This window comes from Gymnogyps californianus, chromosome 2 (assembly GCF_018139145.2).
Source record: "Gymnogyps californianus isolate 813 chromosome 2, ASM1813914v2, whole genome shotgun sequence".
Lineage (NCBI taxonomy): Eukaryota > Metazoa > Chordata > Aves > Accipitriformes > Cathartidae > Gymnogyps > Gymnogyps californianus.
Genome location: NC_059472.1, coordinates 132356082 through 132369557, shown reverse-complemented (window position 1 = coordinate 132369557; position 13476 = coordinate 132356082). Strand labels below are relative to the sequence as shown.

Sequence of the window (13476 nt, the reverse complement as noted above, 5' to 3'; positions counted from 1 at the left end):
AACTTTTATTTTCAAGGGGTTAATAATTATTTTTAAGCTACTGAAAAACGTGTAAGTAGGAAGAAGGAAAGGACTTGCAAGAAGTAGTTTGTCACAGAACACATGCACACCAGCCATCTTCAAGTGGCTATCCTGCTGTCAGGGCTGTATGCTTCTCCTCAAACCTGTCTACGCTTTCTTAACGGTTCACCTTTGCGCAAAGTGACAATGCTCACGTTTATGTACACCTGGTAGTTTGTTTTGTTTTTTTTTTCCTCGACTTTTACCTTGCCATGTGCCCCGGCCCGTGCTTCAGTTAGATCCGGTTCAGTATCTGAATTGAAAATGGTCCGGAAGGCGATACTCCTCTTTCCCAGGCCCTGCCGTGTATCGCGATGTGTACCGACAAAGCCCGCTGGGTGACAGCCTGCCGTCGGACGTCCTCTTTTGACTCCTGTGGCGCAAGGCAGCCGGGCCCCCGCCCCAGGCCCGCTCTCACAAACGCTCTTCCCGCAGCACCCGGGAACCACCGTTAGCGGCGCGGCCCGGCGCGCGCAGCGGCGGTTGCGCTCCTGGCGACAACGGTTGCCAGGGCCTGAGGCTGGTGGCGATGGGCTGCCGCCGGGGCTCCGCCTCCTCCCGCCGCGGCGGCCCCGCCCCACTGCGCGGCGCCCGCCTCTGACGTCAGGGCGGCGGCGGGCGGCGGCGGCGGGGCGCGGAGCCGACATGGCTATCTGTCAGTTCTTCCTTCAGGGCCGCTGCCGCTTCGGCGAGAGGTGCTGGAACGAGCATCCCCGCGGCGGCGGCGGCGGCGGCGGGCGCTACGGGCCCTCCGCACCCCACTACCAAGGTACCACCGAGCGCGGCGGCCCGGCGCCCCGCGGCGCTGAGGGCGGCGGTGGAGGCGCAGGGCCTCACGGCTGCCCGTCCAGCCTCTAGCCCGGGGGGGGCGGGCGGGGGGTTGGAGGTGCTCGCTGAGCGCTTGGCGGCGCGGCCCCCGGTGCCTGCTCCGGGGCTCCGCGCGGCCCGCTGCTGGCGGGAGCTTCGAAGCAAAGCGGCCCTTGCTTCGGGGCCGTGGGCGGTAGCGTCTGTTTGGGCACTTGTGGAGTTGGGCTCTGGCGAAGGTACTGAAGAAGTGCCGCGAGAACAGAGAAAATATGAAAATAACTCCGGAAACTTTGCTTATAAGAGCAGCGAGCAAGTTTCAAGCACATGCGTGTTGTACCTTTTAAAGGTTGTTTTAATTCTACTTGGATATGGGCCTTCGGAAGCTTTCGGTATGCAAGAGACATGATGGGGAATACCATCGAACAGACAGATACGGTTATGGCAAGACAGTAACACGGCTGCAGTTGCTTACCTTTATACCTGCTGAAGGAGGTTCGGAGTTTGCCTGTAACATGCACAGATGTGTCCAAGGTCTTAAAACTTAACTTGGGAGGTCTTTATTGTGCAACAGAGCCACTGCTATAGCTATGTAGGTAGGAGCCCCTAAGGTAAATGTACTGTGAGTTAAATTTGGTTTTTTTCTGTTGGGGTAGTTACTTTATGAAACAACGTAAGTAAAACTGAAACAGTCTCTTTTCTGCAGTGCCAACCAGTAGTTGTTGGCATAGTGATGTGACAAAGAGTTCACATTTACCTCTGATTCCAGAGCTACCCTGGGTAACTCAACTAGGTTAAGCTCACTAAATAATCAGGTTAACTCATTAGGAAAAAACTACATTTTCTTTTCAAACTTCGTATTGCCACCATAAGAATAGTTATACTTACAGTTTTTGTTGATGTTGTATTGTTTAATATCTTAATGATTTAAGACTTTTGTTGTTTTTTTTCCATTGGAAGGTACTAGCAGAGGAGGAGGAGGAGGATGGGGTACCGCTAACCAGAGATACACTAATGTTATCCAGCCATCTACCTTTAAGTCTAATACATGGGGTGGCAGCAGAGATCACGGAAGAGGATTTTTTGGCTCCTCTGATTTTGGATCATCAGGCGGCGGCAGCAGCAGAAATGCAGACTTTTCGCAGAACAGATTCTCTGCACTAGTGAACAGTCAAAATATTGCTGATGGCTATAAAGATGAAGAGGAGAGACTTCTGTAAGTTATAGTCCTGTCTCACTGAAAGTATTTAGAATGAGCAGTTTAAAAGCTTACTGACTTACTAGAGATAATGCAGAGGACATGGTCATGAGGAGGAAGCTGGGACATGTAGTAAGAACCATAGAAAACACTACTTCATTTCGTTCTCTTGAGTTATGCTGGCATGGGAAGAAAGCGATCCTTGTTTTGAACCTGGGTTGGGCAGCGAGACAACTGTGATATGAGTTAGATGGTCTTTAAGTTGTGGGCAGGAGGACAAGGAATGAAACAAAGATTTCAGTACTTGAAAATAAGGGGTCATAGCCCCTTGGACAGCATGTCAAACATTAAAAAAAAAACTCTCTGAGAAAATGAACTATTTGACTCAGTTTTCCTGACACTTAAGATAACAAAGTGTTCTGCCAATAGCAAAACTATTGAAACCTGGTTTCGCATGCGCATGTGTTAGAGTCAGTAGAGAGTGACCAGCAGGTTCAAGGCAATTGCAGGGCAGGTGATGAGAAGCAACAGGCAGTGTGACTTCCTGAAGAAGCGAGGTTTTGGAACCACTTTCCATTATTTTTTTAAGATTATATTAAGAAAATACTTAACCGATTATTTATTCAGCTTCTCAAACATGAATGTATATTGTGTTACAAACAACTGAAATACTTAGAATCTGTTTGTTTGTTACTATGTAGTGATCTGTTTGTCCACTTTACTTTTACCCTTTCACTGTTTGTTTACATTTGGATTTACTTTTGTTGATGTAGCTTCTATTTCTTTGTTTTTGCAATATCTGGATTTTTATGCTTTTGATTCTTTTCCAAAAACTTAAATGGAGCACTTATCTCTTTCTTTTTCTTTTTTTCCTCTTTTTTCTTTTTTTTTCCCCTCTGAATTTTGCTGTTTAGTACTGTGCATGTTCATTTATATTGTAAAATTGTCTAGTATTGAGAAGGTTTTAAACTGTATTGTGATCTACAGCTTCAGGGAAAATCCTGTGACAGCATATGCCATACAAGGATTAAAAAATACTTTGTGTGTTTTGGGGTTTTTTTTTTTAAGATCTTGTTTGATTTACTTGCAGTTAGATGATAAAGTAAAATGCTTTGAGGGGACATTTATGTATCTTGCCAAAGAAGTGCATTTTTTCCACAGAGAACTGAGTACTTCTCTTGTTCATTCTGACTAGGGTCACACTTCATTAATTTTCATGGTAGCAGGTATTTGAATCTGACTTTGGATTCAAACTAGGCCATTGCTTCTGGTGGTTTTGTTTTGACCATATAATTTCACCTTCATCTGTGGTTTTATTTTGTTTTGTTTTCTAGCGACTGTGTAGCGAAAGACATGGAAATTTGGGAATCTTCAGGACAATGGATATTTTCGTCTTATTCACCGATGAAAGAAAAGCCGAATGTCTCAGGTAGCTAATGTTTTTAGTGTTTCTGCACATTGCTGCTATTTAGGATGTTTCTTACACTTGTTCACACTGTTGTACCTCTGTGGAACCATTTGCAAAGTGATGATTTGCCTTGTGATGCAACAGAAAGGAACATTGGATTATGGCAAATTCATTTTGGACATTCACATCTTTGAACTTCTGTAATGAATGCTTTTTCTGTCTCCAACTGTGACTGACTTATTACAGATAATGTACCAAAGCCCATTTCTTCATAACTGTAGAGGGCAATTGGAAGTATTAATCCATTGTCTTGGTGGTTTTTGATTATTCCTCTCCTTATAGGCTTTCCAGATTTCTCGCCAGAAGAGTTGCGTCTGGAGTATTATAACTGCAGAGCAAACAATAACATTCAGAACTATGTAAGTATTTTAAAAATGCTGACTTTTTATGTGAACATATTTCGAGATAGGACTTGTTACTATTCTTCAGGTGGTAACTCTTGACTCATTTAATTACCACACTCTAGCAGATTATCAGAATGCCAAAATATTTTTAAATTACTGTGCACCAAATAGAATGCAAAAATAGCTGCTAGTCTGTATGCTCTACCGTAACTTCCTATTTCTGTCTGAGATCGCAGGCCAAAACCGTCAGATCTGGGCTTCTAAAACTAGTGGCCTAAATGTCTAGACACATCAGCTCCTGCAAAAAGTGGTGGCAATAGACTTTCAGCTAGTCTCAGTTAAACGTATGGTCTTTCTAAACCTAGACACTCCTTGTCTTAGTCTTGCCCCTGCTCTTGTGTGTTACTTGTAGAAGTTACTTGAATCCTGTCTCAAAAGTTTAATACTTCGTATGCTATTAGTCAGTTTGATTGTTATAGCAGGATATATAGTGCTTTAAGTAGAACACTGGGGAAATTTATTTGACCTTGTTCTTTTACATACCTTTATTGCAGGGAATTAATGCTGAAAATAGCAGATACTTCTAAAAGAGTATATACATTTCTAGAAAAGATGTAACATATATGTTTTTATCTCTCTCTCTCTCTCTAAATTTATATGTATTGTTTCTCCCTCATAGTCCTATCCATATCAAGGAAACTAGCACAGTTCAATGTTGTGCCAGGAAAGGAATTAGGCTATTGGATAGACACAAGTACAAACTAATTCAAGCTACGTTGCACTCTTTCCTCTTCTCTGTTCTGTATTACAGAAGGAATTGCTGTTGTCACCACTCTTGCTTCACGTGTTTAGAATTACCAGAATTGCATTTTCAGAAACAGGAGTTTGTTTGTTTGTTGTTTGTTTGTTTTTAAAAAACTTCAATTTAAAAAATAAACTGAAATGATTAAACAATACACTATGCCTAGCTATTAAAAAAAAAAATTTGTGGCCTCACTGAAGCACTGAATGCAAGTTCATGAAAGTCTCAGTGTATAGATGATAACTGTATGATACAGTTCTCACAAAATGTTTAAGTACAACATGTCTTTTCTAAAGCATGTGTTTCTATTCTTAAATTGGGTCAAAATCTGAATTTTCCCTTCTGTTGTATAAGACCTGATACCAAGCAACATGATCTTCCAGCATGTGACTAGACACAAAAGAATTATTGATGTTTGTGATGTAAGATCCTTTTGAAAAATTAAGGAATTTATTTACAAAAAGATTACTCATTCCACTCTTACAGGCATTTGGGAGATTATATGTTTTACTTGGTTCGTTTTTAAGGAAAATTCAATTAGGCCAGGCTTCAAATAAGGTGTGTTGATAAACTTAAATATAGGAAATTCAGGTTTGAAATTCCTGAAAAGTTATTTAATGACTTTCCAGTTTTTTGTTTAATACTTTAATCACAGTTAGCAGACAGACACAGGTACTATTTATTGCTGTATACGTTCTGTGCAGTAATCTGTTGGATCACATTAAAGGGGCTGATTTAAATTAAGGAATAATTTCTGCAAAGCCAAGTATTTTAGGATGATACTATTAAAGTCTTCTGAATCATAATGTTTTGGAAGTGGGCATTTTTTTTCTGGAAATGTGGGAGAAGCTAAGGCAAATCTTAGGACTTCAGCTTAATGAGTGAGCACATAAGTGGACAAGCGAGAAATAAAACAAGGATTGAAGAGTTTGTTCTCTTATACTTAAAACTTACATATTTTGTGTGTGGTTTGGGGTTTTTTTGGGTTTTTTTTTCCCCAAGCACCTAATTCAGATAGTGATAGAACTTAGATTTAGAAAGCCCCAGGACATTTTTTTAATCTTAACTTTAATCTTTTAATCTTTTACATGAAGTAAAAAAGTTGATTTAAGGGCAATAGTAAGAGAATTGAAAGGAATTCTGTGTTAATAACAAAAATTTCAGCTTCTCACCTTGAAGTTTCAGGAAAGCAAAAATCTTGTCTTCTTGGCTTAATGAAGTTTCTTTTCTAATTATAGAAATCTTCTTTCAGTTTACTTGTGAGATCACTCTATTTTCATTTTTTTTTAAGTCTTCACCAATAATAAAAATGTGCTTTTCTTTTCCCCCTTTGTAGATAAATTCTGTCGAACAGTTAGCGAAACAATGGAAAAATCGGCTGCTTCAGTTGAAAGCTTTAAATGCATCGACAAAAGCAGCTTTGGTAAGTGTTAATGAAAGGTAAAATGTTTCTGTTCCTGATGTCATTTTTTTATTAATCTTGGTCAAATGTTTTTCATAGATTGATGGTTTTTTAGACACATCCCACCAAACTGTCCTGTAAATGCCAATGTTAATTTCTGCTACAAAGATTTCTAAGACATGATAGTTGTAATGTGCCAGCTTGTTTTTAATGAAGAGATCTTGCAAATGTTCCATAGAAACTTCAGCTGTTATCAAAGTATTTAACTACACTTCTACTAACTTTATATAAGTAGGTGATAGGTATTACTTTGAAGATCTCAGGATACTATATTTTACCACCAAATATACATGATTCTTTTAGGGCATCCTTGTTTGCACCTAAATAGCTGAGACATGAAAGTGTTTGATTCCTAGATTCATTGGCGATTTTATGGCAGATAAAACTGCAAATCAGAACTGTTCTGAAAATTTCAACTACGGTGTGTTATATTTTGGCACTGCAGCCTTGAAAAACATCTGGCATGAAAGTGTTTGGCACAAAGACCTTGACAGTAATCTTAGAACGCTCCTGGGAACATTAGAGAAAGTGGAAAGGGTGTAAGGAGGAATTACATACGAGAAAAACAATTGCAGTTTGAAAACTGCCCCATCTCTCCGTCTGTGTGTTTTTTATAGGCGATAGAAATACGACTGAATATTGTAGCACTGCCTGAGTCAGGTGAACGTGAAAGTCTGTGAACACAGTTTTGGGTCTTACATCCACCTTTCTCTGGAATCATGAAATCAGTGAATTGCAGGCAGGTATTATAAAACCCGTTAGTTAACTAAGGAAAGTAGTGAATCGGGTTGGTTCCATGTTAGCAAGGCAGCAGCTGGATCCCAGGTTTGGAATACTGTTGTTGCAAGCCACATGAAAGTAACCATAGCTTAAGGTTGGGATCCGGTCGAGTACATGTATAGTAAGAGGCAAATATCCACCCCACCTTTTCTTCCATGTGCTGATGTTGACTTTTCCAAGGTATAATCAGCAGACGAGACCAGAACTGTCCTCCAGACCACCTTAGGATAAATAGAGCATTTTGGTAATGCCAGAATGAGAAATTGATAGATAGGTGGGAGAGAAACTGTTTGGATAAAATTTGAAGATACATGGAGTAGTTGTTCCTGGGAAGGTGACAAACACTTGTGAATATAGATGTGTCAGAAAAGAATGCTTGAGTTAAAGCCAATATTAAATAATCAGGGAGACAGAGTAAGTCGATTTAAGTGGAGTCTGCATGAAGTGCATTGAAGTTTTAGTAATGTGATCATACCCCTTGGTATGTTCAATGATGAAGGTGAAGAAGTGGGATTTGGGCTTTAGCACAGAAGACTAGATGTGCCAAGGTGAGAGAACAGACTAAATCAAAGCAATGATATAGATAGGGTCATGAAGCACTAACTGAAATAGGTAAGAGATGAGAATGAGAGCTGGAAGAGGTGTTCAGGTCATTGACTGACAGACAAAAATCTGTAAATTGCAATATATTTGTGTTTCTGGAGTGTTTTACAGAGAATAATGTATAGCCTTAAAGCATTTTGTTCATAGCTGCAAGAGCATGCAATTGTGATGAAAGTGATCAGTGTCTAACTTAGTCTAAGTTGTATTAAATTGGACTGGGCAGCTATATTTTTGCTTCAAGTATTTATTGAAAGACATTTCCCTGTTTTGGAATCTAGTTTTCATTTATGTATTTGGAATTTTTTAAGCTATCTGAATTAAAGAACACGGTCACTCAACCAGTGCCTTCCTTTGGATTTGGAGGACAGCAAACATCAAGCTTTGGGTCGTCAAGTAAGTTCCTGCATTAAGAACCAACAGTTAAACATTGTCTTAGTTTTTCTTCTGCATTATTGAAATACAGCAGTGGTTTAGTATCACAGGTGTGCACATTCTAACATTTTTCTTTTATAAATTTTAAACTTGCAGGCTTTCCTGTGAACAGCAGCAGTAACAGTGCTAGCAGTTTCTCCTTTAAAACAAGTTCCAGTCTCATCAGTGCATCATCTGGAAACACCCCTGCTTTTGGGAGCTCTTCTGCTGCTTGTAATCCTCCTGCATTTGGTGTGACGTCCTCTCCTAGCGTATCCCATTCTGTTGGTTTTGGCAGCCCAGCGGCTCCATCTGCAGCCTCCTTCTCATTTAAAACTTCTGAAACGACTAGTGGTTTTGGAACTTCTGGGTTTTCAGGGTTTGGCAATTCTTCTGCTGTGAACTCTTCAAGCACCACTCCGCTTACAGCCTTTGGAGCTTTTAGTGCAGCAGTAGCAGCTTCTCCCTCACATTCAAGCAGTACTTTATTTGGACAGACTGCCAGCGCCTCTGGACATAGCATAACATCAGCATCTTCTACAGTCACAAACAATACTACATCAGAAAAGTTGTTTACACCAAAGAGTGAATTATCAAGTGAGGAGTTGAAACAATTTGAAGCAAAAAAGTTTACGATGGGAAAGATTCCTCTTAAGCCACCACCATTAGAACTTTTAAATGTTTAGGACTTTTAAGTTTATTCTGAAATAACATGTTTTTGTAACTTCTGATACCTCAACTACACAATTGTGTGGTTGAGTGATGAAATATAATGCTTCCATTTGAGTTAATTTTCATTTCATCTCTAAGTCTTCTGCAATAATAAACTCACGGGTATAAACCTTTGAACATTGTATTTTATCATTTCTTGGTTATTTTGGAATGGACCTTTTACGTCCAAGAAATGAACTCATGAAAATAAAATTTTAAGTTCCCTTTTATATTCTGTACTGTGAAAAACTATATTAAAAAGGCTTTGTCAAAAGTAAGAATGCTTTGGTGATGTATTCACAGCCTACTGTGAGTAGAATGCTAGAAAGAAACGGTTGCAGTGCAAGACTGCTTGTTGTTGGTCCACCTTGTCTTTTGCCTCTTACTTAAAGGGTTCGTGCAGCCTTTGACAATTGTGTTTGGAGGTAGAGGGCTCCTGTGTGGTCTGTACCTAGCTACATGCTTCTGTCACCCAGGAGTCAGTTACCTCTCCCAGTTGATACAATTCAGCTTTTGTTCTGCTTGAGGTCATAATGCATGCATTAATGTAATACAGTTGGGGGGGGGGGGGGACAGCCTTGAAAGCATTCATCATGAACGAGGAGCTTGTGGTTTGCTATTTTGACACCTCTTAGATAAAACTTTGCAAGCAATTGCAAAACTATGTACTACATTTCTGTGAATTGATAGAATTTTGTTGTCTGGTTCTCAAAAGAAGTTGATGGGTGCATATATTAGCAGTACCTTTTCTGAATTAATGATACTAAGGCATATATTTTGCCAAGATGCTATAAAGCAGGGGTCAGAAATCTTCTAGAGGAGGTAGTAGAGTCAGGTGAAGAGAACATTGTCTCTTGACCAGGCCATCCCATTAATGATTTAAAATTACCAAACCTCATACTTAAGAGGAAAGCAAAAGTTTACTCCAGGTTATACGTAAATAAATTGATTGTTTCTTTAACACTGGAAAATAACATTTCAGTTCTTGCTAGGGACCCCATGGTCCTACTCAAAACTTCACTATAGCTGTGTTTCCTACCAAAGGTCCATAGCATACTGGCTTGCTAAAACAGTGTGAACAAATCTAACGTTTAGGATGACAGGCCATGAGTAGGCACTCTGCAGGCTTAATAGAAATCCAGGTTCCTCTGTCCATGTGCTCAGTGTAGATGCGCCAGAAACTTGCATATGTAATGTTACAGTACTGGGTTGCTTGTATGGATTTTTCTGGTGATTATTTTGTAGCTGAAATAAGGCATCTGTTTTTTGTTATTGTTGTTAATGACCCAGCGCAGGCTTTCTGTAACTCACAAACAAAATACTGATACATTAGCCCAGAGTTCTATTTAATTCTTAGGAAGGGTGTTTTTCCAAGTGGGGTCCCGGAGCAGTACTAAGACTTGTACAAATTAAGACATGTACATCTGTCAGGGCCCTCAGCTCTGCATCGTTTATGCCAGTTACTCAGATTTTGACACAGGAACTGAGGAACATACCAAATCCGTTATGCCACTATAGTTGCAGAAATCCCCCATCTTTACAGAAGTTGTTAAACTCACTTTTGTGAAAAATTAGTATTTAACAACAAACAAACAAAAACATGTTGGTGGTTTGTCAGATTAATTCCATAACTGCCTGAACTCATTCTACTACATGCTATACCCTTTCCCGTATTTCATTTGTGAAGCCTTAGTGGTTCTCAAACCCAACTGTATCAGAAAGCTACCAAGTTTTTTTTTAAACTTCCTATAATTTTTATTATTATTTGTTTTAAAGCAGCATTCTAGCATGGCAAGAGTATATTTTGGGGTAAAGATACAGAATTAAGTCCTGCTGATAACCTTAAGGATCCCATGGCATGTTTTAGAGGACTATGGATGGTTCTGTCTTACATTTAAAGTAGTAATAGTTTTGAAGTCACCTGTGCTTTTTTCCCTCATCTTTTTTCCTAATGTTCATCCTCTTAAATGACTACTTTAACAGACAAAGAGAGGAACATTCTAAGTCACAGTTAAGGGTAGGCTACCTCTGAGAAATGCCAAAGCTATCTTCACTAAGTTGAAGTGTCTTTATACACAAGGCCACTGCAAGATTTTTGAGCTTCTGTACCTCAGTGCTGCTGCTGTGCTACATAAGTTCAAAAGCAATCTGCTTTAAGCTCTTAAGTGATGAGCTAAAACCTTTAGTCTTTCTTAGAGTATCTCAGCAGGCTGTTGCTGCTAGGCTGCACTAAGAGCTTTCAAGGCTCAAAAGTGCACAAGTGCTTTTTAAAGTGGAAGTGGTTTTGCTTAAAAAAAAAAAAAAATTGTAAGGCCATGAAAAATCTGAATAATCTACTGTACGTACCCAAAAGAACATTGGCTAAATGTTCTCAAACATCATTCTAACCTACAGGGACCTAAGGGGAGAAGGGAATTTTGAAGTCTTAGGTCACCTTGCCATTAAGAAATAGAAAGGTTAAGGGAGGTATTCCTAATTTAGATGACAATAAATAAAAAAAAAAAACGTTTGATGAATTTTTTTTAACAAATGCATTTTTCCAGATCATCTCCTCACCCTCAAAGAAAAATTAAAAAAAAAAAAAAATCACTATTACAGAGATACTAAGACTTGCTGTTTCATCCCAAATGGGCTTCTGAGCATCTAAAAAGATGGCAGAGAGCAGTGTGATACGACTTAGCTAGCAAAAGGCAAGCTGTGTATTTGGCTGCAGAAGTAGCGATAAGGATAGGATAGAATAGACAGAAATAGTATTGCTCTAGTGGGCTTACTAAGCTGCAGAAAATAAGGAACAATTTGTCAGTAGATCAAAGCAATCTTTCCCAACATTTGCACTGTATTTCATTTTTTTTGCTGTTCATCCTGTTCTGCTTTTGGTATACTTGATATCAAAGTTGGTTGCACGTACAAAGGCGGCTAAATAATATCTTCCTTTTAGCTACAATCCTTTCATTTCTCTTAACTGTACCTTTTTGCAACTGCTTTTTTGTTTGGTGTATGGCTGCTCTCCAGAAAGTCATAATATTGTGGTCTGGCATATAAAAACACATACAGGGTGGCAGCAAACTCACAGATCTCGCTTACTGTACCTCATTTTAGAACAGGAAACGAGGTGAACGTCCAAGCAAAGAGGTGTAACGTCCTGATTAGTAGAAGAACTTAGTCTGTGAAATAGGCTAGAACATTAAAGCTCTACGTGATATTTTCAAGTAATTCCCTTACTTTGAAATAACAGGATTTATGAGTCACTGAAATTCCTGTGGTATGGTAAAGCAACTAATTTGAAGAATGATTTGAAGTTTTGATTTCCAAGAGATCATGGATTAATCTTCAGCAGCACTTGAGACTGCCTGTATACCGGAGAAAAGCCCCCCACTGCCCCAGCAGAGGAAGCAACCCAGCATCTAACAAATGGAATTCTCTCTGCCCTTTTTTCTCCAGGTGATACTAGCAGCACCAGGAGATCTCAAAATGTGAGCTAGTAACAAAGCGGGGGGGGGGGGGAAGCAAGCCTCAGAAAGCGTTACAATTTTGTCTTAGAAGTTAAGCATCATAGTAGCCATGTGCTCTGTAGTTTCACTATATGCAGCGCAAAGTGGTAAGGTAGCCTTACATTGAATGAAGGAAGATGGACTGCAAATAATCAACTGACTAGATTTAAGCCTCAGAGAATAAAGCTCAGGGCATCAACAACAATAAATTAACAACAGCCAGAAGGATAAGGAAAGACGAGCTTTCACAAACATGTCTGAGGGGAAAGGAATACAAAAGGCCTATTAATACTGGAGTGCTGAAGTGAGATTGATAACTCTGAAATGGTGGAAATCTATTTAAAAAATACTTGAAATGAGGGACAGCTGAAAAATCAATGAGGATGTAATGCAGTAACTGATAAATGGCAAGTAAAAAAATATTTGTGAAATGTGAGCTTACTGCCGCACAGCGGGAGTTCAGATGATTCGCTGTACTGATCAGTAAGGGAATCACCTAATGGACTTGCTATAGTTCTGATAATTATTCGGATAAGTGATAGAGCACTAGGGCTGTGCTAGCAGACTGGGGAAATAATATATCTTAGCAAGCAAAGGTACTTATTTTGTTGATGGTTACAAATAATTTGAGATTCTAAAGACATCATCTGGCTTTTAGTAAGGCATTTGATACAGGCATGTAAGTGGTGTCAGATGTTTATGTAAGTGATTAGGTTTAGCGATTAGTCAGAAACATTGACACACAAGTGAACACTTTTTGTTTATAGTCCACCTCCTATGTCCTAACGTAGAGGACAGAGAAAAACTGTAATTTGATATTTACCTGGGCAATAGTGGAGGTAGAAAGCCATAGGTTGTATTTAGACAATTTAAGTAGATACCTAATTGTATTTGACCTAATATAAGCCAGCAGCTGAAGGAAAAATCTAGACTACTAGTATTCAGAGACACAGAGAAAACTGTAGAGTTGAAAGGTACTGACAATAAGTGAGATATGAAGCCACAGTGGTTTAGATCAGTAAAATGTAGTTTGAGCTGTAGGAATCTCCTACAGCTGCAGTAATGCTGTGCTTGGTTCTGAGCATGCAGTTGCCAGAGAGCTGCATGACGAGTAGAAGGAGATTCAGAGAGCAAGCAAAGCAATTGGAAGTGAGGATTTAGGAGGAAACTTAAGAGCTGAATAATTACTGCTTGGTGAAAGCAGAGGCTGTGGCATGGAATGACCGTCTTACTGAAAGGCTACCCTCTCAGAAAGGAGGAAATGGGATTTTTTAAGGCATCTTGACTAGTAACCAGGATATTGCGGTACTTCCTCAGAGATGTCTTAGACAGGAAGTTTCCC

At 39.5% G+C, this 13476-nt stretch overlaps 1 protein-coding gene across 5 annotated transcripts; it reads left to right on the top strand.

Annotated features, from left to right (window-relative positions):
* Window positions 1–705: 705 nt before the first annotated feature.
* NUP42 (nucleoporin 42) lies at window positions 706–8962 on the top strand. 5 transcript variants are annotated; one of them, XM_050891433.1, is made up of 7 exons: window positions 706–829; window positions 1825–2080; window positions 3397–3491; window positions 3813–3889; window positions 6013–6099; window positions 7830–7914; window positions 8050–8962. In XM_050891433.1, exons 1-7 carry the CDS (start codon window positions 706–708, stop codon window positions 8616–8618), a joined length of 1293 nt encoding a protein of 430 aa, XP_050747390.1. In that variant the 3' UTR covers window positions 8619–8962. The 5 variants fall into 5 exon arrangements, with proteins under 5 accessions (XP_050747390.1, XP_050747392.1, XP_050747391.1 ...); XM_050891435.1 differs by having other exon boundaries at window positions 706–841; window positions 1846–2080; window positions 6013–6090; XM_050891434.1 differs by having other exon boundaries at window positions 706–841; window positions 1846–2080.
* Window positions 8963–13476: the final 4514 nt, after the last annotated feature.

What these genes read in the sequence shown, in the direction of transcription:
- NUP42 (XM_050891433.1), top strand. Translation starts at nt 706, where the DNA reads ATGGCTATCTGTCAGTTCTTCCTTCAGGGCCGCTGCCGCTTCGGCGAG. An exon ending in GATGAAGAGGAGAGACTTCT is followed by an intron (nt 2,081 to 3,396) that starts GTAAGTTATAGT and finishes TTTGTTTTCTAG; the next exon opens with CGACTGTGTAGCGAAAGACA. An exon ending in AGAAAAGCCGAATGTCTCAG is followed by an intron (nt 3,492 to 3,812) that starts GTAGCTAATGTT and finishes CTCTCCTTATAG; the next exon opens with GCTTTCCAGATTTCTCGCCA.